Genomic DNA, 26,322 nt, shown 5'->3' on the forward strand with positions numbered 1-26,322 from the left:
TGCAGTTCGAGCACAGGTAAACCTGTTCACCTCCCTGGACACCACCCATTGCTCGCTATGGTACTCCCTGCCCGAGGCCTATAAGTGGTGTCTCTTCTCGTCCAGGAGAAGACCCACGGAATAACTTGATCGGGAACGCTTGTACCTCATTAGGTTCCTAAGGGGTACAAGAAGGTGGAATCCACCTCGTCCGTGCTCCATACACTCTTGGGATCTCAATGTGGTCCTGGCGGGCTCGAGAGGCCCCCTTTCGAGCCGTGGGAGATGCCGCTCTTTCTCATCTTATGATGAAGACGGGTCTCGTGGTGGCGCTCGCCTCCATCAAGAGGGTAGGGGACCTACAAGCATTCTCCGTGTCCACCGATTGGCTAGAGTTCGGGGCTGGAGACTCTCACATTATCCTGACATCCCAAGCAGGGTGGTTCCGTATGATGTTCCCCTTCCTCCCGTCTTGGTAACCCATGACCACCCTTAGGTGGGCTTCCACCACGCGGTACTCCATTCAGTCCGCAAATTTCTCCCATGAGTTCTTCCCTGCCAGTGAGATCATGTTGGTGTCTCCACTAAGCTCCCCCCTACGGTAGGAAGTGGTCTCCATAGCGCATTTACACAGTGCGGAAATAGTGCTTTCCCAGTGGCCCTTACGGTGCCAGGCGGCTTCTCGCCGTTAGAGAAACAAGGCCTCCGCCCGAAAGCTCACCTTTCCAAAGCTCTGGGACCCCCTACCTGTCCACTGGATGGTTACAATTTCGCACTAGTACTCTCGCCTGACATGCCCAGGCCAGTCAGCAATGCTTTGCTAGAGATTGTGATGCGGCACTGAACTGTGCCGTTTTTCAATAGGAACCCCATCTGACGGTTTGGCACAGCGTCGAGAGACCGACAGAAAGGGAAGGTCCCGGTATGTAACCTCCGTTTCCCTGATGGAGGGAATAAGACGCTTTATGCCGCAACGCTTGTGCCCGCTGCAGCAGTGTAGAGATGCTCTGAGGCTCCTCGGCACAAAAGGTGAATGAATGCAGCACGCCGTCTCTATTTATACCCGGATATCCGTGGTGGAGTCCGGCATGCAAATTTTATTCGCCAATTTTATTGGCCTTTTCAAAGTTAGTCGGCAGATGATAGGTTCTCAAGTCATAACCACATACAGTTGAAAGAAAAAGTATGTGAACCCTTTAGGGTTAACTTGGATTTCTTCATAAATTGGTCATAAAATGTGTTCTGATCTTCATTTAAGTCACAACAATAGAGAAACACAGTCTGCTTAAACTAATACCGCACAAACATTATACGTTTTCATGTTTTTATAGAACACAACATGTAAACATTCATAGTGCAGGGTGGAAAAAGTATGTGAACCTTTGGGTTTAATAACTGGTTGACCCTCCTTTGGCAGCAATAACCTCAACCAAACGTTTCCTATAGTTGTAGATCAGACCTGCACAACGGTCAGGAGAAATTTTGTACCATTCCTCTTTATATAAGTGTTTCAGTTCAGCAATATTCTTGGGATGTCTGGTGTGAATCGCTCTCTTGAGGTCATACCACAGCATCTCAATCGGGTTGAGGTCAGGACTCTGACTGGGCCACTCCAGAAGGCGTATTTTCTTCTGTTGAAGCCATTCTGTTGTTGATTTACTTCTATGCTTTGGGTCGTTGTCCTGTTGCATCGTCCATCCTCTGTTAAGCTTCAGTTGGCGGACAGATGGTCTTAAGTTTCCTGCAAAATGTTCTTTCCAAACAACTCAATTTTGGTTTCATCTGTCTACAGAATGTTTTGCCAGTAGTGCTGTGGAACATCCAGGTGCTCTTTTGCAAACTTCAAACTCTTCTGTGCGAGGCATGGTTCACATCAGACAACGCTTCTTCAGAACAGCAAACTCAAAACTGGTGTGTATTTTTTATTGGACAGGCCAGCTCTAATCAACAATCCAATCTCATCACATTGATTGGACCCCAGGTTGGCTGACTCCTGGCTCCAATTAGCTCTTGGAGAAGTCATTATCCTAGGGTTTCAAATACTTTTTCCACCCTGCACTATGAATGTTTACATGTTGTGTTCAATAAAAACATGAAAACGTATAATGTTTGTGCGGTATTAGTTTAAGCAGACTGTGTTTCTCTATTGTTGTGACTTAGATGAAGATCAGAATACATTTTATGAGAAATTTATGAAGAAATCCAAGTAAGTCCAAAGGGTTCACATACTTTTTCTTTCAACTGTACGTAACCGGAATTTTTGACTAAATTTATAAAAACAATTTGACTATTCTGCAGGGAATGTTGGATTTAACCCACTAAAGTAAAATTCAGGTTTTGTCTAAAATACACTTTTATAACCATATCAGTTTAAGATTAAACAGCCACAACAGAATGCAGGCAATGAATTATAGCCATTTATGGCCATAAACATAGACGTCATGGATTAAGGGTTAAACGATGAAGATTATTGAATATAGACTAGCCTATATGGAAATATATATAGTTACATACATTTATCTTTAAAAAAATTTATCCATGTTTAACAATTATCCTGAGATCATAAAATTTAAAACTAAATTTCTAAAAATGTACACCAAAATGATAATGCTACTCTTTTTGAAAACGTTGATAATGAATGGCGCCAGAGGATATCAGTCAATTACAATCAACGTAAAATCTAATTTTATGTCCAATGGCAGAAAGTAGGCAATTTAGGTTTGGAAAAACATGTAGGTATGTGTATTTTCTGCTAGTGGACTTACGTCATAACCAGTGTCTCATCTCCAGGTTCACTCAGAAGTCCATCCACAAATACAGAAGTGCTGGTGAAGTTGTGAACGCTCCATGTTCGTCCCTCATCTATGCTGAATCTATGGTAAGATTTGTGTTATGAAGACTGGCAACAAAATTGAATATCATTATAGTATACATTCATTTGAGTAAAGACGTTTATATTTCAGTAAATCAAATGTGAAAGTTAATGATTACATCAATGAAAAGTAAATTGATTGCTCATGTCTGCATCTATCAATGTGCTCCCAAAGAAAATTACTGTGTTTCAGTGAGAGTTAATGGTGGGTAGCCATGGTGATAGTACTGTAGAAAGTTAAGGAAATTTCAAGGTGACTCAATTCAAAATCTTTCAGTTACTAGCTCCTCTTGCTTTTACAGTCCTGACAACAAAACCCTAAAAAATATCAATGTGTCATACTGTATGTCCTTTTATTTGCATGGTTTTCACAAATTTAGGTTGACCGCCAACCCAATAATAATTACATTACATCAAAAATAATGATTCTGCCCCAAATGGCTCTTCAATTTTGAAATGATAAAATATGTAATTTGCCGGAATCTGGATTATTTTTACAGGGTGTGGAGTAAAGGTAAAAATGGCAAAGACATGCCATCTTATCTGAATATTTCAACAAGTCACAGATTCTCTCAGTGAACTAGAGAGTTAGTAGGTCACAAATCTGAGTCTAAAAGCTACACGATCTAACTCTTACTCCGACAGATGTAGTTTTTGGACTGCCCAGACTCTAATGCCAATGAAAGTCTTCACGTTTTATGTCGGAGATGCTAAAGATTTTTTCTTTGATCTTTATAACTTTCTCTTTACACTCATTAGCCGAGCAAGGTGCACACAATATCTAGCATGTTAATGATGATATTGGGGTAAAGGGCTGCCTGTGAGCAGAGGAAGAGATTTAGGCTGCTTGAACTCGGGTGGTCTGAAGAGCTCTCCAAAGCCAAATGGGGTTCTTAAAGCAACCACTCAAAGGATTAACAGCACAATCAGGTCAGTAAAAGCCGAGGAGGGAAGTTCTTAAAATCCTCTTTACAGTGTTTAGTACGACACGTAGCTTCAATCTCCGTCCTCTTTATTCCTGAGCCTACTTGTTATTCGAGTTTAGAAACGATGAGAGAATAAAATAAAAGTCTTACTTGAGTATTTTTAAAGGTATTGAGGTGTCCTTAATGGCCACTATGACACCACCATGATCCAGATAGAGAATGTGATGTTCCTCCTCAAACACCTACAAAAAGGAACAAAAACTGATTTCTTGCTATTATCATATTTATCATACTGATCTCCATTATCATAAAAATTGGTCATTTATAAAAAAAACACAATTGAGAAATGAGAGGCAGGAACAATCCAGTCAAAGCCAGAACCCAGACTGCCACATACTCAGAAGTGAATACGGCTGCAAATAAGAGGGTGTCAAACGAAACCGGGAACAGAAAAAGAACGAAGCACAGAAACTTGAATTCAAAGGACAAATCAAACAGTCGGGAAAGCTGTGTGTTAAAATACAAATGAAAGAGAAACACTATTGAAGAACAAGAGAATCTTGACAGATGTGAAAGATGCATAGAGAGCAGAAAGTGTGTGTGTCTTAAAGTCACAGAAAAAGCAACAATGAAGCGTTTCTGGAGACTAAGGAGCCATTGTTGCAATGAATCTTTGATTCTCACCTGCCTCCAGGTCTTGCCACAATCTGCGGTGATGTACATCTCTTCTTTATATTCAACCAGTTGAGAGCCGAGGTTACCTGACGAAATGATATGAACAGAAACACAACTTAATAAAAGCAGCGAGGAGAGAGAGAGTGTATATCACCCTTTTTCTTGCTTAACTGGAGGCCAATTTCCTCGCTTTGCTTCATTTGCAGAGAGAGGATGGATCAGGAGTGAGAGAGTTATATATAAAACAATAAACTTCAGTGAACTGGAGGGAATCATGGATCAAATACTTACTGAGCTGAGAAACAGTTAGAGCTCGGTATGAGTCATATGTTACAGAGGGAATGATTACTAATAGTTAGAGAAAGATGTATCGTGAAGAAGAAACTCCGACTTTAAATATCTAGTATGTGCTTGCGCAGACACGTGCATACATATTTTAGGGGGAAAAAGGCTACAATGTGTTGGTAAGGTCTTTAAAAACCAAGGCTGAGGCCTTCAATTACTCATATCTTCGTAAGTGGACAAGACAAGAATTTGATATATGTGTGTAGGAGTGTGTGTATAAGTACACCCCTGAAGGACAAGACAGATATTATGACCTTGTGAACAGGCAGTGAAGCAACAGCTCTAGACTTATATTCAAGAACATTAATGTATTGTCTTTCTCTATTCCTCACGAATCCTGAGGCAATTTAAAGTAAATATTTCATATTCCTTGTCCGTTTCTACTCTCAAAATCAAGATTTTCTATAAAGCAATTCACAAGTACATCTGACCATCCAGGTTGATGTTATTTAACAAATAAGAGTAAACAAGTTGTCCATGAAGCAAGAAGCGAAAGAATCGTCAATGTGAGCTGCGTATGTAAGCTCATGAATGACCGAATGATGACGATCCTATCAGACTGTACTTTAGAACTTCATCATACCCCTCTTTTTCAATGATTTTCCCTAGTGTAATAACATTTCTGAAATTGTTCTCCATTTTAACTAAAATAAAAATAAAACAGAAACATAATTTGGAGTAACTGCAAATAAACTGAAATAGATTTGAATGATTTCAAAAATTGCTATTAATTATAATCGCAAAGTTGAAAAGATCTAGTGTTCCCATAAACAGAGCTTTTTTAAGTGTTTGGCCTGCACACCTCTATAGTGACAATACCAATATCTTGTAGTTGTCATGGAGACTGACCTGCACCCATTATAAGGCCCGGGGCGGAGTCTTTAGTGTGCACTGTTCCAGACACGTACGGGTTGTCAGCCCATCGCAAGTGAAGATGAAGGTGACAGTCAGGCTGGAGAGGGAAGCAGAAAGAAAGCATTTATCTCTTTTATCTACAGTGTTTATCTAACTTAGACACAATTTCATTATCCAACAAGTCCACAGCCAATATTCTTTACATTCATACAGTATAAACGTGTATTGACCATTTCACACTATATAGTACATATTGTCCTAGGTTAAATATTGAACAAAGATAAGAATTAGTATAACGCATGTGACTCCACTTCCAACTCCTCAATTGATCCTAACGATATTGAGGTGGATACTATTGCTTATTTTAGTTCATGGCCAAACCTTGTCTTTAAACTAGACAAACATCAATGCTGTTCCAGTCCATTCCCCAAAAATAAAGATACGTTTCTCACTGCTTTTCATTTCAGAATGCAGAATTTTTGGTTAATTGCTTGTCACCAAAAAAAGCGCTGACAATAAAAGACAATAAAGTTGCTAAAAGACATGCAGACGAGCAGAAAGACTGACAAAAAAATGAAAGATGAAGGTCATGGGGGAGTGAATAAGTGAGAGGGGAACAATAAAAAGGAGGCATGTCAAAGGGTGGGCTGAGAGATGAAGATGTTAGACGGGTGGGCAGACAGACAGTAGAGGAGAGACAAGTCAATATATGTCCTCTCTCGTCTTATCTTGTCTCATGTCGGCTGGAAAGCATATCTGTCTTAATTAATGTCATGGGATTCCAGCCCCAGTGTTTAAACTGGCCATTTCAAACTATAGATACTGCCACATCTGTCTGTGTGTGAAGGGTAAAACCCTGTGGATATTTATATTAGCGTGTGGATTGATGACTCAAGAGCGTATTTCTTATGTTGCACACCAACTCAAAACTGCAAATAACGGCCGATGAGTCAGATGCCAGGGATAAATCGTTTCATCATTTTATTTAGTTTCATTGTGTTAGTTAGCTGTATTTTTTTAGTTATTATTGCTTATATCAAAACAAACCAACTGCAGTTTGATATTAATTGGAATGCATAAAAAAACAAAACATCTGAACATTTTTAAAAACGGAGTTCTCTTTTCGGAACCAAACTCTTCACATATATATATATATATATACATATATATATGTATGTGTGGGTGTGTGTTTATCTAAAAAATGGTTTGCATTGTATTTGTATGCATGAGATACTTTACACAATAAAAATATTGAATTGTTTTTATATCAAATGCGATATTGACCAATTAAGTTCATCTTGACCTGTAAAAACAGAAGCTTTAAATGTTTCATATCTGCATTTCATATTCTGCAGAAAGAACTTCTCAGTCCTGTAACAGCAAGTTGGCCAACAGGGTTGACTGTGAAGTAAATGCAAAAATACCGGTTGAAATGTTGGAATGATGTGTTAAGAGAAGATATTTTACCTTCTTGCAGTTCACAGGTTTTCCATTCATATCAGTTGTGGGTGGCGCCAGACGTTCCCAATCTCTGCCCTTGTTATAAGTAATGAGAGTCCTGACTTTTCCATCTATTTTTTGATTGGCCAGAAATACGCCCTTAACTCCACGAACCTGAAAAACACAAGAAAGCAGAAGAATACTATTACACTATTAAACTCTATTTTGTAAAATGCTTAAATCTGTTACACTGGCTGAATGCTGTTAAATATTATTTTTAGGTCATACATTTAGCTAAGAAAACCTAAAAAAAATAGTGTGAGTTCAAGTTCATTCTCGGAGCATCTAAACACCAGCTTCCTAAAACACTCACTAATGTAAAGAACACACTAATGTGTGTATACAGTAGACAGAGCTGCTAGAGATCACAAACATTCACACCACTGCATAAACAGACACCCACACACATACAAGTACATAGATCTCCTTTGTGTTTGTGAGGAATTTTAGATAAATTTCTCCATCAATATGCTATGAGCTCCTAAATCTTTTCAAGTAAATTCCTACAGTCGTGTTTACTTCACCAGCTGTTCTATTTTTATTTCATAATGCATAAACAAGGATTTAAAGACTGTGCTGTGACTATCTTTATAAAACAGTTGTATTGTGTGGGCTGAAATGTCGACCTCCAAGATGTCGATGAGGACGTTTTCTTCAGGCTGCTTGGTGCTGCGGACGTTCTCCAGCACAATAGAGTAATGGACCCCTTGTGTATCTGACTGGTAGAGGTTGTATGTGTCCGTCTGATACCATTCCTGCAGAGCCAGGAATACCTGATTCTCATCTGTGCTCACAATTTGCACATCCTAAAGAGAAAGACACAAAGAGATGAAAGCATGGATATGAAGCTAAATAAAGTCAATGCAAATGACAAAAATAAATGAATTATCGTTTAGTCTACATGTGTACACAACATTTCTTCTGTATCTGAGGAAATAATTAACGTTGAGACTCATTTCTCTGCTCGTGTCAGTGAGTTTGCATTTGTGCGCCGGGAAAAAGAAGAGCACAGATTCAAACAACATCAATCACAAACAAATACAGTACAGAGACTCACTCATGTCTGGCCAACTTTGTTCTGCAATTCGATTGAATTAACTTCCCAAGAGAAATAACATCAAAATATAACAGCACAATAACTAAGAGCTATTCAAATAAGCACAAAATAATCTCACTACAATCAAAAAAGTGCTACATGCAATTCTGTCATGAATAAATATTTTTTTACTTATTCATTCAAATTGTAAGCTTCTTCTTTTGATATTTCAGATGACCGCGTATTAATACCGTGAAGTGAAAATATGCACTGTGCAGGCACAAATTTAGATGTAAAAAACATAAATGTACTATGATAAGCATAAAAATAATATTGACACTAAGCTGCTCAGTTTTGATAGCTTAGTGGCATTGAACTGAGTTATGTGACAATGACGTCCTTCTGACTTGTGACGGTGAAGTTCGCAACCATGTTCTTCATGGAGATAAAGTAAAAGTGGGTCAAGTTAATTTAGGCACAAAGATGAAGAGTACAAGCTCATGGCCCAGAGCTGAATTCATTCTTAAGAACATAAGTGAAGAGCGAGCACCATCCCTGAAGTAAAAGACATCCAGTAGCGTTAATGCATTCCCAGCTCTAATGTGAGCACTTATGTCTCAGTAAGAGCAGTTTAGAAGTTTGTAGCCCCCACTGTGAGACGCCAGTTACACAACACCTGTTGCTATGAGAAAAAAACAATGAAGTAACCGGAAAGCTAATCATAAGGTATAACAGACATGAGAATATAAAAAGCACTATCTTAAAACTTGGTTCCACCTCACTGCTGTCGAAGCCTCTAAACGTAACTAATCTTTACAGTTTACTCAGATATAAAAGAATACACTACACATAATAAAGGTGCTTCACGACCACAACCAATAACAAGGTCGCAGCTTTTAAACACAGCTGCTTAAGAGTTGGCCTGAAGAAACTTGAAATGTGGATTTAAAATTCAGGACAAGATTGAAGCTGAAATCTTAAAGCATTCCACTAATGGGCATCCTGATGTAACGTTAAAAGGCAAATGAGATTGGAGGCGTGGCCTGGTGAGAAACACAGTGGTGCTGCTACAGCCGACTCAAGTTTAAATGTGATTCATGTCATTTCCCCACCCCAATCTACTTCTTTTCATTTCTTGTTTTATCTCTAAACAAGTCTATCTTAAAAGCCCAAAATAAAAACAAGGCAGACAAGGCAAGACCAAACAGTAAACGTGTGTGTGTTTGCTCCTCCATGCACATGTGTGGCTGGTTCGGGAGCTATCAGTTATCGAATTCTTGTCTTTGTCCCTCTCACCGTTAGACAGGGCACTCAGGTTGCCAGTCCAGATAACAGCTCTAAGACAGCACTATCCATCTGCCTCTGACAGCAGGCACAGGACCCTTATCAGCTTCTAGCTCTGCCCTCAAACACAATTCCTGAGTATCGGCAGCTCCAGCTGACTGTCTATACTGGGCCATTGATAGAGACAACTGGGATTTTTGAAAAGAAGTGTGATGCGTGACTGTTCAATAGACAGGCGCACAGAGTGGAAGACAGAAGACCCTTCAAGGTCTCTTTTTATTGAAAAGACAAAACTGCACATTAATACTTCAGCAGAATATTTGCTTGTGCCTGCTAGATTCGCTGGGCTCCGATAGCGTTTATTTGGATTCTGACATGATGTGCCATTCTTGCAGCAAAGAGAAAGGTCTTAATTGGCCAAAATCAATAGCATTGTTTTTCGTTAACAGTCTGCTCCAAGTAAAAGAAGAACATTGTGCCCTATGAAAGTGATTCTGAGAAATGGAAATTTAGAAACTTCTGGAATAGTGTTGAAAAATGGTAAAAGTTTTGACCCCTGCTTATTATTCCATTCAATTCCATTTTCTACCACTTTATCCGAACTACCTCGGGTCACGGGGAGCCTGTGCCTATCTCAGGAGTCATCGGGCATCAAGGCAGGATACACCCAGGATGGAGTGCCAACCCATCACAGGGCACACACACTCACTCATTCACTCACGCACTCAGACCCTACGGACAATTTTTCCAAAGATGCCAATCAACCTACCATGCATGTCTTTGGACCAGGGGAGGAAACCGGAGTACCCGGAGGAAACCCCCGAGGCAGGGGGAGAACATGCAAACTCCACACACACAAGTCGGAAGCGGGAATCGAACCCCCAACCCTGGAGGTGTGAGGCGAACGTGCTAACCACTAAGCCACTGTGCCCCCCCCCCCGCTTATTATGTATGATAAAAAAAATTATGCTTTTTTAAAGGTTTCTTATAATTTGAGAATGTTCTCATTAACTCCCTTTCAGCATTAACACCAAAACACAATAAATATAATATACTGAATATAGTAAGACTTCATGGTAATACACGAACATGAGGTTTCAAGGGAGCAAAACAGAGTACGACAAAGAAAGAGGAAGTACTGGGAAGATAAGACCATTTAGTGTTTAATGTTGCTCCAAACAAATCGGCCCGTTGGAGCAAACAGCCATTGTTAATCCATAACTTCGAGCAAAGGACTTCTGGAGATATCTGAGACAGCAAACTGGAATTGGGTTTTGCATTTTTCAAAAGGCTTTCAATTATTTACTGTGGAAAATATGGGCACAACATCAGAGCCAACCCTAGCTCGCACACACAGGCTCCGGCTCTCTTCTGGATTCTGGAAAAGGGTGTCTAAAGTTTGACCTATCTGCTCAGTCAAGCGTCAAGCATCTCAAAGAGCAGGGAGGAAAAACGTCAATATTAATTTACACCAAAAAAAAAGACTTATAAATCCCGCCGTACGTACAACTAATGGCACCGTGCGACTCATTCTATATGTTCATCTAGCCTTAAAAGCGTCTATGGTAATTCAATCAAAGCTTTTATCTGTACCATTACGGAGAATGACTGGTAATCTGGGACATCTTTCTTAGTAAAACTCGTTCTCTCACACTTTCTCTCTCTCGTTCACTTTGTCAATGTGAATCAGCGGTTGGCATAGTTACAAATGCCATTGACAGCAGCTGCCCTAAAGCCTCTGCCGTTCCCCGCCTCCATCTCTCTCTAAGGTGAAATATACATGAAGCAGAACCCCTGGCCCCCACTCCAATCAATGTTATTCAATTACAGTCATGCAGCATTTTACTGAAGCTTTCCCTAGGGTTGAAGCCACAGACAGCCGGGTCAGTTCTCAGCTGTAACCCTGAGCCAGCTGTCTGTCGCTGGCACATTACTACCGTACATCATGGCTACTCAGTAGGTTAGAACCCTTGTCTGGCTTATAACGGTGTAGTGTTTCAATGCTAGACACCAACTGTGATCTTCAGTTCAAACATATTGCCAGAATACGTCATAGTCGCTTTATGGCTTTAAAGTGAAATCCACAACAGCTGCAACTGATAAAACGACAATAACCGCCGTCAAACAATAATTTACTGTTAGATCATGACAAAAAACAGTAGGAACTCCAAACACAGTGCAGCCAGAGATGCATAGAATGGTGTTATTGCGTAGTAAAACATTTAGCTTCAAATATTCAATTTAAATATACAGTCTCGGGGAAAATTCCAAAATTATTTTAATATATGTGTCCCTGGATCACAAAACCAGTCTTAAGTAGCACAGGAACATTTTTAGTAAAAGACATAAATACATTGTATGGTTCAAAATGATCGATTTTTCATTTATGCCAAAAATTATTATGATATTAAGCAAAGATCATGTTCCATGAAGGTATTTTGTAAATTTCCTGCCTTAAATATATAAAAACTTTATTTTTGTTAGTGGATGGCCTGCCACAATGCCCCTGTTTAACAACTTCGAAGGCACTTTCTCAATATTTAGATTTTTTACACTCTCAGATTCCAGAGTTTTAAACGATTGTATCTCAGCCAGATATTGTCCTATTCTAACAAACCATAAATCAATAGAAAGCTTATTTATTCAGCTTTCAGATTATGTAAACATCTAAATTTCCAAAAAAATTCCCGTAAGACAAAAAATTGTAACCTCGATTTTTGCCATGCTGTCAGTCTTTGTACATTGTTGTTGGATGACTTTATGTCACTCCAGAGGTTTGATTTTATTGCAATTTAACAGACACTGGTCTGGAAGGGCAACAATACATCTAGAAATGCTGATTATTTGAAAATTTGTATGATCTCTTGTATGATATATATATATATATTTGAAAATACATCTTTAACATTTGACCTTAGCTTATAGTGCAACAGGGACAACATATTTAAAATGATGAACTACAACATCAATTTGCATTAGATTAGTACACAAAAAGTAAATAAACTTTATTTTATCTCTGTAATTTACAAGAAACTTTTTGTAATACAACCCGGGGTGGCTTGAGAGAGTGTTGGAGGTTAGCTGTAGGGGAAAATTGGCCGTTTGACAGGGTGAGACATTCTTACCTTTGGAAGGGCATATTTTGGAAACCTCATCTGGACAAATTCATTCCTCCGGTACGAGACATAATGCTTGGTGCGATTTCCTGTGGTTACCTGTCAGAAGAAAGAGAGCTTATTTTCTTTACCAATGCATATTTTGCATTATTTCACCATTCTGATGACATAGGCTTGTGCTCAATTCCAATTTCTGGACAAAACAACTTTCTCTTTCTTTCCTATCAATTTTCTTTCTCTGTGGGTTTCATCTCAATTCACACTGTCCTTTCAACTCGACCAGAACCCCAACAGAATCTGTTTGATCTAGCATTGAATAAAAAGCTATGTCTCTTAACCTCTTGTAAAAAGTCTCCATTGTTCACAAGAGGTGTGTCCAGGCTTCATTAGCATGCCATTTGTGTAACTCTGCAACCTGCTGACCGGACACAAACATTTCACACATTGTAGTTCTGTTTCTCAAGGGCATATTTGAATTAGTTTTTTCTACAACTGTTGCTATCCCTTCAAAGAACAACAGAGCAGGTGAGATGGGAAAGACATTAATTAAAGTGAATCCTTGAGCCAATGGCTTATCATAAAAAATCAAATTTAGGAAGCAATAAATCAAATTAAGATCAAATTTATTTTCACTTTTCTGCGCATGTATGAGATTATCTCTCTTGGCAAGCTTAATTCTGACATCATATCCAAACTTAACGGAGTTCATACTTTGGATCTCATATACATGTTTGTAACTATTATTTTTTTTATCTCTAAACAAACTTTTCACCTTAAAGGCCAATTGACTGTATCACCTATTTACCCTCATGTAATTCCAAAAAACACATGACTTTTCTCTTTTATGAAACACAGTAAGAGCTATCTTTAATTTATGTCAAGATAGGATTCTTTAAACATTTATATTCATGTGCTCCACAGAAGGAAATCTTATGGGTTTAAAAGGAAGAGGAAGTAGAGGATGACAGGACTTGTATTTTTGATGGAACTAACCTTTAAGTGAGAATGAATTCTGAAAAAGGAATCAATATCTCAAACGGAAATTAATGCCAAAAAGAAAGAATAACAGACAGAGCAGAACAGATGGACACCATTTCTGTATCCTTCAATGTCTGTCAAGAACATACAGAATAAACACATAACATATCCTTCACTTCAGCTCTCTAATAGTCAGAAATTCTCCTTGAGCAAAACCAACCAATATTAGTTAATGTACTTGATTTTTAATATTGTTAATCTTTCCTGGAGGCTTGGGGATGAACAGCAATGTGGCAACTTTTGCTTTGACAGGTTGGACAGAAGACAGATTAGATGGATCATGTTCAGAGTGGATCTGTCTTATTTTTTTCATACATTTATACACTCTTCTCTATTCTTTGACATGCACAATGCAACACCAACAAACTTTGAATTCACATATTCAACAAAACAGAACCCATCATTGTACCTTTACAAATATATAATCATCTTGCACGGAGAGGGAGTTGTGGTCAATCTTTCCCAAGAACTGTGCTGTCACCATTTTATCTGAGCAGTTTTGGATGAGACACGTCACATAAAGGTATCCTGAAAAAAGACAGAAACACAAACATTACAGGAGTTAGAGAAGCATGATGGAAGAATTCGACTTCTTTATTTTAGAGAACTTTATTTTAATTAGTTTATTGTACGGGGAGGTTTGAACTCTATTCCAGAGGTGAATGGAGAGAAGTGTCTGTGTTATAAAAAGAAGCTCAGAACAAAATTAGCTGAGGAAGATCCTCACTGGACCCATCGCTTTGCTCTATTCAGAATGGCAGGAAATTAATTATGGGAAAACATAGTTGAGGTGGCCTTTCTGTTTAGATGTTACATAATAGCTGAATCAGCAACCTCTGTGGAACACACACATTCATTATTTCTCATACATGCACAACAAGTGACAAAAAAAATCAGATGATGCTACAGATGCTTCAAATACCCAGCCGCAGTTTACTTATGAAATTAGGGGATTTAACTGATATTATCATACTGTATGCACTGTTGCAAAATTGTTTCTTTTTCTTTTTTAAACGCGTTTTTAACCAGCTTCTATGACTATGTTCAAGACGAGAGATTATCTTTTAAAATCATGAGAAATGCTAAGAATGCTTACAATAAGATAAAGATCCGGACTAGATGAAATTCTTGTCTCTTCTGTGTTTGTCTTTTATTTAGTCTCTGTGGGTATATTGCAAAGATATCTGCTTATGATAATTAAAAATATTGATTAAAATGTAATATTAAAACATTGGCGTTAATATTACATTTATGAAGTAGGCCTATATAATCATAAACAAAGTTACCAAGTTACTAGCTACTTGAGTAGTTTTTCAAATTCCATTTACAGAACCACTGGATGGTCCCCACAATTAAGGTGGTTAAGAATTTCACCATTGTGGAAACATTATGGTTAGATCCTAACACCTACACACACACACACACACACTGTCACAATTCTAAGCAATCAATTACTGTAATTATGTACTTAATTTCCTATTGTTTTGCTGTTGTCACCTCACACTCTGTGTTGTTTCCCTTTATGTTGTCATGTTTTAATTTTAGGCAAACACATGGACAGGTCACTTACTGAAGAGGACAAATGGTTAATCAAAGCAGGATAGCAGAGAAATTCATTAAAAAAGCAATTAGAGTTGCTGAGCGCTTTGCTTCTGCCTTGTGTCACACAAGGTCAGACACGAGGCGCAAACACACACACACAAACTCATATTCAGCATGGCTTCTAAAGGGGTGAGGGGTGCCACTGAGAAGCAAAAACAATTTAGGTCTTCATCTGCTTATGTGTGACACAGAAGATATAGTGAAAAGCTACAAATTAACTTCCATATGATATAAGAAGTAGACACAGTTTGCTTTAAGTCAGTTGGTGTTCCTTGACTTATATGCTGCATAGATGTAACCCTCATACATCTTATTCTGGGGCCACACCAAAGACAATCGGGCCAATTTCTGATGATCTTAAACGGCTCTAAAGATTTTCATATCAGATTTCCCTGTGGTGTGATGTGTGTAGAAAGTGGCCCCGATCACGAATCTTAAATATTCAACATGTTGAATATTTACGATCAGAAATCCTGATGTGTGGGGGAAACCCCGAGGACAAACGCACACGAACTCCGTTGATTGTCACGTGGAACAAAACAATACCCTATAAGAAAGCCAGCTGACAGAAGTATAACAACCGTTGTTATCACTTCAACAAACCCATTTCTTTCTTCTGTCAATTTTCAGTCAAAAGCATTACACTATCATTGCAATTACGAAAAATTTCAATAAAAACCTGGCTATATGAAAGTGATGGTAGTTGTTATAGTGTGAGTATGTGGATGCTTTAAGGTGGAACAGAAAAAATAGGTCCAGTGGAGCCGGTAGACTCATTCGGGTGATAATGTCAGCAGCTGTTTTTTACAAAATTGTATTCTTTTTTTTTATCACTGTGAAGAGATAAATACAACAATATTTGAGTTGCAATAAAATTATATCTAGTTCTGTGCTACCTTAAATCTTTGGACGATTCTGCTTGAGCAATTTCTTAACGATGAATAATATAAAATGACATAAAAGGTTATATGTACACATTTGTTTATATTGAACACATATATAATAAAAAAAGCTTATAGTAAAATATATAATTTTATATAATGTTCACAGTCAGGACTGTTTGAAAATCTGTTGGTGTGTGATGTGCTTTCTTTGTCACATCACGGCGCACCACACATTATAGGAGCAAAATGATTTAATCTAGGATTTTTCTCCTCATGTTTGTGGTCTCTCACCGTTTAAAAATCTTATAAGATTTTTACAAAATCCTTTGGTGTGGCCCCAACATTAGGGTGTCAGACAGACTGTAACCTTCACTGGCTTAAGTATGATGGAACTCTGTGTAACAGCTTGCGTCTGAATGCCTGGTCTCTTTCATATGCAAGCACACACAAGATTTACAGAAAACACTCTGTCCTGGGACATCCTGCCATCTGCCCTTAATGGTGTGTCATGGAATGTAGAATTGAATTGAAATGCATCTTTCTATAAATACATGAGCTCTTACCACCACTTATGTCCTGAATCTCCATGTGAACCAAATCAGGATCCACATCCACCTTCGTCATAGCCCTTAAAAAGACCATACAGTTAGTAAAAGCACAAAAAAAACACACTAAACACTGACTGAGTCACAGACAGGAGACACGATGAATAATATCTCCCTCACCACCTCCTTACTCAAAGTAACACATTCAGAGTCTAAGCCCATGGCTCATGGCCTTCAGACAAGAAGACTGTAAGCTGCTCAGTAAAGTTCTAGTTTTAAAACTACAAGCAGTTTAGGTACACGATATCAACTGTGTGTGTGTCTGTGTTCATGTAGATCACTAAAAGTGTATATAAGACATTTGAAAGTGTTTGCATTTGTTAATAATTCATTATTTTCCCCTTTCAATGTTAATTTTTAAACATATAGGAAATCAGAGCTTTGCTTACTAAAATGGCTTTCAATTGTAATTCATTTCTTTCAGCCCTCTGCAATGGTTACTACATAAAAACGCTAACAGCAGTATAATCCATTTATAATCTCGCTCCGGAGTGATTTATTGCAAGCGGCTTGACCATCATGTCACAACATCCCACAAAGAGCCAGAGGCTACTCTGCTGACCACACTGACAGACCACCCGCCCTGATAGCAAGCCTGTGCATTAAACCCATAGTGATTAATGCCGTCTATTTTCTTGTGTTTTATGAGCGAGGGAGCAGACAGTGAGGACAGGAACAGCAATCCTCACTATGAACCCCATTCCATCGTCTCTTCTCAGAGACTTTTTAAAGAGGTCTGGAGACAGTAGAGAGGGCAAGAGTACGACCCTTATGAACCCCCTGCTGCTGAGTAAAAGGAGCTTTGGATTTAAAATTTCATTGTAAAACCTCCAGCCAACTAAAACATGTGCTGGATGTGGTTTACTACTGCTGGTGGTGACACAAAGCTGACTTATGGATCGTTCATCACTATCAACCGCAGACGGGCTATGCTAAACAGTGTCGTGTGTAGGTGATTCTGGTTGGAAGTGGTGGGGAGTGGCATGACAGTGGAAGAGAGAGAGAGATCAGGGAAAAAAGATCAAAAAAGAGAAAGAGAGGGTCAGACAGAAAGACTGGTTTGGGTGGAGAAATAAATCACTCCTGTCCAGGCCCTAAATCCTAGCTGTGGCAGCAGTGAACCATAACCAGTGTAAGAAGGAATGGAAAATACAAAAAGAATAAAAAGGGGTTGAATTCCCTGGAATTGCTGGATGGTGGAAGAGGAGAGAAATGAGGAACGGACGGAGAAAATATTAAGAAGAGTTAAAGGTGGTGAAAGGTAAAGAACAAAAAAAAGAATAAATATATAGAAATAAGAAAAAAGTATAAAACACACCAATATAGACGATGTCAGCTGCAACAACATAAACATTATGTGGCCCAAATTTAACTTCTGTTAGACCTTTCAATACAATTTATTTCCAACAAAATATGAATATAAATTTAACACAAAATAAATTGTTATATTAAAACATAGAGCAGAAGTAAACTTTAGGCCAATGAAACCATCTACAGCTAAAAACTGAGTGCTGGAGTTAAGGGAATAGTTTGGTATGGAAATGGAAAAAACAGCCCTTTTTAAATGATTAGATCCTGTGTTGTCAAAGTTGACAAGCACTTCTTATTGGTTAGATATTTGCAAAACCCAGTGACAAACATAAAGGGTGTCTAATAATGATTTATTATTTAAAAAAATAATATCATGAAATATGGAGATACAAAGTTTCAGAAGATCAGCAGCGATATGTAAAATGTCAAAGGACAAATGCTCATTTTTAGCTGAACTATCCCTTAAAGTACTCAACATGAAGAATTAGATTTACCAGAAAACTCTGTCTTTAGTGACACGCTCCTGTAGTAGAGTCCATTTGTGTCCAAGATCAGTGGAGACATAGAGCTGCAACAGAAAGAGAAATAAATCACACAATTTACATCCTTTAACATGATAGCTTTACGTTACGGTCATAATATTGATTTTGGGCAAGAATAAGATTAATGCACACTTTACAAATTCTCACCATCGTGAGAACTGAACGACTGAGTTACTGTATATGCAGTAATACTGTATCAATAAAGATTTGCTGTTAGCACTGTCCATACTGAAATCACACATTGTGTGCGCCGCATTTGTTTGTGTATGCGTCCCACCCCAATTGATCATCCCTGTAATGAGATTATATTGACCACCAGTCACACGGAAAATACTGTGGGCACCAAACTCATAACAAACACACAAACAGACAAATGCACATTCACGATCAAACCAACCAACTCACCACACACCTCTTTATTGTCTTTCCCATTTAATCTCAAAGATGATAAATTGCACTGCTTACATTGTGTTGCAGGCGGTAGAGGTTTCGGCAATTCATCAACAACACAAAAACACACACAGTTCTTGCCTCATTGCTCACCGAGCCGTTAACAATGTAAACACGCTCTTTAGCGAGAGACAACCATGGCCTGAAGGCCAAACAGTGCTGCTCATAACTCTAATAATGAGCATGCCAATATGCTGGAGAGCAGAAAGCACAGCCATAAACAATAGCTGGGTGAGAAATATATTGAGAACAGTAGGTCAGGGCAGCTAGGCGAGACCCAAATCATTAATACCGAGACAGCCACACAGACTAATTCAAGCATTTGAGCCTGACAAAAAAAACGGTACAAACATGCGGCTGAAATGAAGAAATATGATATGAAGCAATCGGTTTGGATGTAAACACGGTTGCCAAGAAAACGCTGCCTTCAATCGGCCTCACCGCTGTGGAAATTAATAACCGTTGTGTTTTGCTTGATTGTATTACGCAATGAATGGCGCTTTCACAACTGACCTGCGTTTCCTTGCTGTAGGCCAGGAGCTTGTCTTCCTCGGATGGATGGAAGAGGAGAGTTTCCACTGAGAAGGAGACGGGCTGCCGTTGGAAAGAAGAGCCCTCATCCGTGCTAATGAAGAACATCTGGTCACGTTCATTAATGTTGGAGCCCACCAAGATCACCTACGAATGCAAAAAATAACGTCAGTAAGGTGTATTAATGTACAGTCTATGACACAAAAAGGTTTTATTTGATCAAGATTTATTGATTTTAAGAGTGTCAAAGAAAATATCAATATGGTTTTCAAACAGTCTTCTTTACAATTAAAGAGATATTTCATCCAAAAATGTTTGTGTCATTCCAAACCTGTATGACTTTTTTCCCTTCAGAACACAAAAGAAGATATTTTGAAGAATGTTGGTAAACATACAACATTGACCCCCATTGATTTGCATTGTATGCCCATAAAACCACTCAGACATTTTTCATCTTCTTTTGTGTTCCACAGAAGAAAGAGTCATATAAGGGTGAATAAATAATGAAATAATTTCTTAATAATTTCTCTAATAATCCAGTGAGTTTTCTGTCAGAACAAGGAGACCTGAAACAGAACCAAAATCTTTCACGAAGTGACAGAAACAACTGTGACAGCCAAAATCCATAAAAACTATGGCAATGATGCTTGGAACAAACACCTTGAAACAATATCTTCTGACAAGAAATGACATGGAATAAATCTACTGAACACACATTCCATATTTAATGTTTTAGTTTACAGACACAAATTTTACAAACAACTTGACAAGTTTGTCAGTCATCTCCTTAACATGATCTTAGGCTGCAGATCATTCTTAAACCTTCGAGTGGTGCTGTTGTTCAACCAACTGTGCGCTGAAGCGTCTCTAACGTGATGCGAGTTTGCCACTTGCGCCAGTCCAGGAAAACAAGCTGGGATCCGCATGGGGTCTGCCAAACAGAGAAACTCTCTGTGAAACAAGTTATCCATCCCAAAACAAAGGCTCTGGGGAAAAAAGGAAAGAATCTCCTCTCTGTAAAACTTCCCTCTTACAGCAAAAACTCGCAGAGTTTAGCACAGAGCCCCCTTTGTGGTCTGTGGATAAAAGCCATCAAACAACATCCTGCGCCTGTCCCTGAGGAGCAGGGCAAGCTGGCAGGGTCGGAAGAAGCTATGAAGGCTGGTAAAATAACAGAATGTGGTGGCTGATGGCACCTGGGAAAGATTTAAAGAGCTTAATCATGACTTTGTGACATCTGGCTGCCACTTCAGAATGAGAGACACAATAAAGTGAATGTCTAGGTCATGTAATCTATAAAATAATCTTCTTACATATCCCAAAACGGATCCGCTCTCACAATAGGCATGTCACATAGTTCTCTTTAGATAGAATTAAGCTCTGTAATGTCAATTTTTGATTGAATGGAGGACACTAGGGAAAGCTTAGAGGATTTACACAGACACAAACAGCAAACAGTGTGGAAGACCACCACACATGCAAGTGGAAAAAAGCACACACACCATTTGATACAAAGCACGAGAACATTCCTCTTGCTTGTATTGACAGTGCTTTTATATTGCTAATGTACGTTAATATGTACTGTTAAATGTCTGGCTTTACGTTTATTTACATTCAAGAGACCACATGATTGCTCCCACCTAATTATTCATGCTAATGAATAGGTGTAATATTCACGGTTGCACAAAGCTCTAAACCAGCTGATCATTCAAACACTCCACTGAGCATTTCCATGCGAGAACATTGTAAACAGAGCGACAGAATACACACGAGAAGGTGCAAACATGCGCATTGTGCAGGTGTGTGCGGCTGCTTTAACTCCCCGTTTTTCGACTAATTTTCCTTTCCACTCAATTTCATATGCAAATTGGCAGTTTTGATATCCAGTCTGCGCTGCGCAAGACAATGAGAAGCATGGAGTTACGAAGAGGTGATGAAAGTGAGAGAGGCCCGTTCTGTGCACCTGAGCTCAGCCTGCGGAACAAAAGAGACTCGAACAGAAGTGAGTGCGGCGACGGCAGATTTTCAATATCGGCTCAAAGCCGAGGGGAGAATCTCGCAGCTCTGTTTGAATGCTGAAATCTCCTGAAACAACTGAGACCTTCTAGGGTTTGCGTTCTGCCTCGGCTCTGCCTGATGCACTTATCACGGTAAGTTAGAGAGAGTAAGAGCGAGGGAGAGAGAATGACATGGAAGGGATGAGAGAGAGATTCTTCTTTTAGTGTGAGAGCCCTCAGCAGACATTGGGTTGAGGGTTCGTGGCACGGATTTAAAGACCGCCTCACCGCTGACAAGCAAGCTGATGACATCATGCATATCCACATATATTCTCTCTCTCTCTCTCTTCACAATGTAAGAAATGCAAATATTCACCCACAAACATCATACACCGTGAACAAACACTAAGCATACATTACTGTATATCTACTGCAGCAGGTTACATTGAAAGGGTACAGAGGCTAGTGCAGAGACTCCCTCTGTAGAGACAAAGGCAATGTGTGATGTCTGTGTATGTCTGTGTGTGGGTGATCTTTTCACTGACCCTTCTCTAAATCCAGGTCTCACACAGGTAATTTGTCAGGAGCATGCTCAGGGTGAAAGCCCTGTTATTAAGTCCCTCCTGCCTGTCATAATGGCTCAGCTTGGACTACAGAACAGCCCACACATCAAAGACCTACACCAGGGACACAGGCCCATGAAAACACCGAAGACAAAAGAAATAAGGGATTATAATGTTTGGATCTGGGTATAATCACAGCTTTGTGCTGAGGGGATACTGTGTAGCATTTATTACTGTGTTGTAGGGACAATGCTAGATAGTGTTTACATAGACACATGGGATTGCTAGTCAGTTATACATTATCCCATAATTTCAAAATGGTTAAATGCCAGTTAAACTTGTCACCCCTCTGTGTCTGTAACACAATTTCTAACAAGTATATAGAGAACTGCACTTCAGCTACTGTGCTTTATGTTTTTCCAGGAATCATGTATTTTGGTGTAGTGTTATATATTACAATTACAATTCATCATATTTGAACTGTGGGAAAAGTTATGCTTATGATGATTAATATATATTATTATGGCTTTGATATATATTATATTATGCAATTCATTTCTATAGTTAGCCAGCATTGAGGTTTTGGTTTACCGCAGTGGAAAATAATGATATTGGAATAAATTTGCTAATTTGACTTGTATGGACTCAAAACAAACCCAGCTGCAAACATACACTGTCAGAAAAAAGCAGAAAACTGTACCTTTCCATTCCTTTTTGTATCTTTACAGGTATACAAGACATGCACTTATGTATGTTGGGTACATTATTGTACCCTAAGGACCTGTTGTGTACATTTAAAGGCGCATTATGAAAGGGATAGTTCACCCCAAATTAAAAATTCTGTCATTTACTCCCTCTTGTTATTTCAAACTATTATGGCTTTCTTCAGCATAACATAAAAGAAGATATTTTGAAGTGTGTTTGTAACCAAACAACTGTGGTACCCATTTACATTTATTGTACAAACCCAAAGCCATTACAAGTCAATGGGTACCACCGCAACCAGAATTCTTTTACCAGAAATATCTTCTTTCGTGTCCTGTAGAAGAAAGTAAGTCATATGGGTTTTGAAATGACAAGAGGGTGAGTAAATGGTGATCGAATTTTCTTTATTTGGGGACTAATTCCTTTGAACAATCCAGTTGTGAATGACGCATATCACAGTGGTTGTTTCAGTTGTCCATTCATCCCGTCCTCTGTTGCATGACACAATTCAACTCCACCTTTAGCTTGTGTAACTGTGATCTTATGTGACTGAAAATTAATGGACAAGTATTGCAAGCAGGCTCACAGAACATTAACCCTATGTGCTGAAAATGCTCATCTTGGTTTAATTTCTAAGCAGGACAACGAGTGATGGAAATACATCATCTTACAATATTAATTCTGGACTATTAAACTTTAAGATCTGTAAAGCAAAGACAGCTGTTATCATATTGATCATAAATGTGCTCATGGAGACACTCGCTATTAATAACGTTCAACAGACTGGAACTCAACTCAACTATGACATGCAGCAGGGACAGGACAAAAGTCTTTTGAAAGTGAGATTTTTAGATCCCCTCTCTGTGGTAGTTGGAGGGCTGAAATGGAATTGGGCCATTGGATAATAGCTCAATTATGTAAGTAGATTAATTAACGCCTGTTATATCTGTGGTTCGGAGTCACCGTTGGGATCAATCGTTTCTGCATTATTATGAAGCCGGAGCTTAAATGACTGTGGATCAAGCCGTGATTCCGACACATCTCATGAACGCATAAACAGACGCAGTGATCACAGCAGAGAGCAAAAGCATGATCTGTATCACCAGACAGACCCTTGCCAATCACATAACACAACGAACAGATAGATATTCCTCCATACTGTATGTATCCGCCAATACCAGACAGTCTGTTTGGGTCAAGATGGCACAGATTCTCCGCAGGGAGAGTTTAATCTCCTTCCGTGTCTCCACGGGGGTTCTCTGATTCTGACTCTAGTGGGATCCGAGCGAGTAATCCTAGCCCACCACTTTAAACGTGCAAAAAGAGCCATCTGTGATTTTGTCTTTTGTTTGATAACTACATTAGAACATTACAGACACTTTGAAGGCAACTGCACTGCTTATTGACAAATGGACTTTCGATAAAGATAGAGCTGTGTTTATATTTGAATACTCTTTGGACAGATGACTGAATACGCTGCAAAAATGACTTTCTTACTTAGTGTTTTTTTCTTGTTTTCCAGTAAATATGTCTACAAATTCTTGAACCAAGATGCATTTTCTTGATGAGCGAAATCACCTTAGAAAATAAGTCTTGTTTCAAGCACAAATTCACTGAAATCTCATATTTTTGACTCAAAAAAATACTTATTTTCTTAGGTCAGTTTGCTCTTCAAGAAAATGCGTTGTGATTCAAGAATGTTTAGACATTTTTATTTGAAAATAAGAAAAGAAAAGAAGACTAAGTAAGAAAGTCATCTTTTGCAAACGTCTCGGGTTACTTGGCTGTAACCCTGCACCCTGAAAAAGCGGGAACGAGATGCTGCATTTGAAACGCTATGGGAAAACAGTCTTTGTTCGACCGGTTGTGAAGCACGTGTGTCAAACATGGCAAAAATTATTTTGTCTTTATATTACCTCGGCAGGTGACGTTCTCTATCAAAAGCTACACTCGATGCTACGTTTCAAACGCTTTGGGAACGAGAATACCAACGCCGCCGCACTGGAAGTTTCTGGACCCCCCAATGTTGTGTGACGTGTGTGCACAATCCGAGAGGAGGCCTCAGATATGACTCTTGGATGTAGACTCCAGGACACGTGAGCCTGGAGTGGCATGGACATCCTGACTATAAAATTTGACAAATGTGTGCGGAGAGGACCAGCCCGCCGCATCACACACTTGCTGCAAGGGGACATCTCTTGCTAAGGTCACAGAAGATGAAACCCCCCTTGTGGAATGAACTCTGATTTCTAGAGATGAAGCTTGACCACGAGCTTCATAGCCTATCAAGCACACTTGATAGGCCAGAGCAATAGCAGCCCTCAACCAATGTGATATTGTTTGCTTGGTTGCAGCCGCCCCATTGTTGCGGCCCCCATGGCATATAAGAAGTTGCTCTGATTTACGCCACTGGCTCGTGCAGTGGACGTAAGTCTGAAGAGCACGTACTGGGCCACGTATCGGCCATCGCATCCAGACCCAGGGGAGCTGGATGAGTCAGAGAGAAGTAGAGGGGATATTTTGCTGTCTCCTTCATAGCAAAGAGGTCCACCTCTGCTTGGTAAAATCTTTCCCAGATTTGTTTGATTACTTCAGCGTGGAGTTTCCATTCCCCGTTTGTCACAGCTTGTCTGGACAGCAAGTCTGCTCCCACATTCATATGCCCCGGGGTGTGAATCGCTCTGAGGGACAGGAATTTACCCTCTGCCCAGGGCAGAATCTGCTGGGCCAATTTGTTCAGGTGGCGCGACCGCAGTCCGTCCTGGTGATTTATGTACGAGACTACTGAAGTGTTGTCCACGCGCACTAGGACATGGTAGCCTCATATCTGATAAGGGAACACGTTCTATGGCCCCTTTGTCCAGCAGAGCTTGTAATTCTTGTGTCAACAGATGCACTCTCTCCGGTTGCACAGAAGTGGAGACCACACCGTTGAAATGCGGAGGGCGATATGCAAATTGAATTCTGTAGCCTTTGGTTACACCCTTTCTACCCATGGAGAGATACCTGGCAGTAGTTTCCACACTGACAGCTTCTCTGAAAGGGGTATCAATGTCGACACTTCGTCCTGTTGGGGGGATGCCAGACATTAGGTTCCCTGAAGTGTGGCAGGAGACGATCAAATATTTAGCACTTTTGAGACCGCTAATCCCCGAAATGCTGGGAGCTGCGGAGATTGCAAAGCGGCCCTGTGAGGGTACCGAAATGGAGTCTCTAATTTCTCTTGGACTGTGGCACAATCCCACAGTCCCGGGCACACATGTCTCAAGATTTCTTCCTTAGAAGTGATAAAGCGCCTCAGGTCCGGCCCTCCCGAGGTGGCCTGAGGGGGACGTTGGGCTGCTCCCCTGCCTCTGCGAGCAGGGGGTAGATATTTGACGAATGCCTCTTTTGGTCGTCTAGCCTCCCGGACCCTGGTGACAACGGTATTAACCGCAACACCAAAAAGTCTGGAAGGCGAGATCGGGGCATAAGTAGGACGGCTCTTTCCCTGTCCCACAGGTGCC

The 26,322-nt window shown here is 39.6% G+C and overlaps 1 protein-coding gene across 8 annotated transcripts in view; it reads right to left on the minus strand.

The window, feature by feature from the left end:
- The window catches only part of sorcs2 (sortilin-related VPS10 domain containing receptor 2), a 150,483-nt gene that overhangs the window by 11,005 nt on the left and 113,156 nt on the right, over window positions 1–26,322 (minus strand). For all 8 annotated transcript variants that reach the window (XR_008907140.1, XR_008907141.1, XM_056752574.1 and 5 more), the window contains exons 4-14: window positions 19,534–19,698; window positions 18,523–18,596; window positions 16,676–16,740; window positions 14,036–14,154; window positions 12,598–12,687; window positions 7,779–7,958; window positions 7,120–7,266; window positions 5,647–5,749; window positions 4,462–4,538; window positions 3,928–4,019; window positions 2,745–2,852 (exon numbers count right to left, since the gene is read on the minus strand). Coding sequence is in view for 6 of the 8 variants with exons in the window: in XM_056752574.1 (XP_056608552.1) it covers window positions 2,745–2,852; window positions 3,928–4,019; window positions 4,462–4,538; window positions 5,647–5,749; window positions 7,120–7,266; window positions 7,779–7,958; window positions 12,598–12,687; window positions 14,036–14,154; window positions 16,676–16,740; window positions 18,523–18,596; window positions 19,534–19,698 (1,220 nt within the window). In the remaining 2 variants the exon portion in view is untranslated. The remainder of the gene's footprint in view (window positions 1–2,744; window positions 2,853–3,927; window positions 4,020–4,461; window positions 4,539–5,646; window positions 5,750–7,119; window positions 7,267–7,778; window positions 7,959–12,597; window positions 12,688–14,035; window positions 14,155–16,675; window positions 16,741–18,522; window positions 18,597–19,533; window positions 19,699–26,322) is intronic.

Source organism: Triplophysa dalaica, chromosome 1 (assembly GCF_015846415.1).
Source record: "Triplophysa dalaica isolate WHDGS20190420 chromosome 1, ASM1584641v1, whole genome shotgun sequence".
NCBI lineage: Eukaryota > Metazoa > Chordata > Actinopteri > Cypriniformes > Nemacheilidae > Triplophysa > Triplophysa dalaica.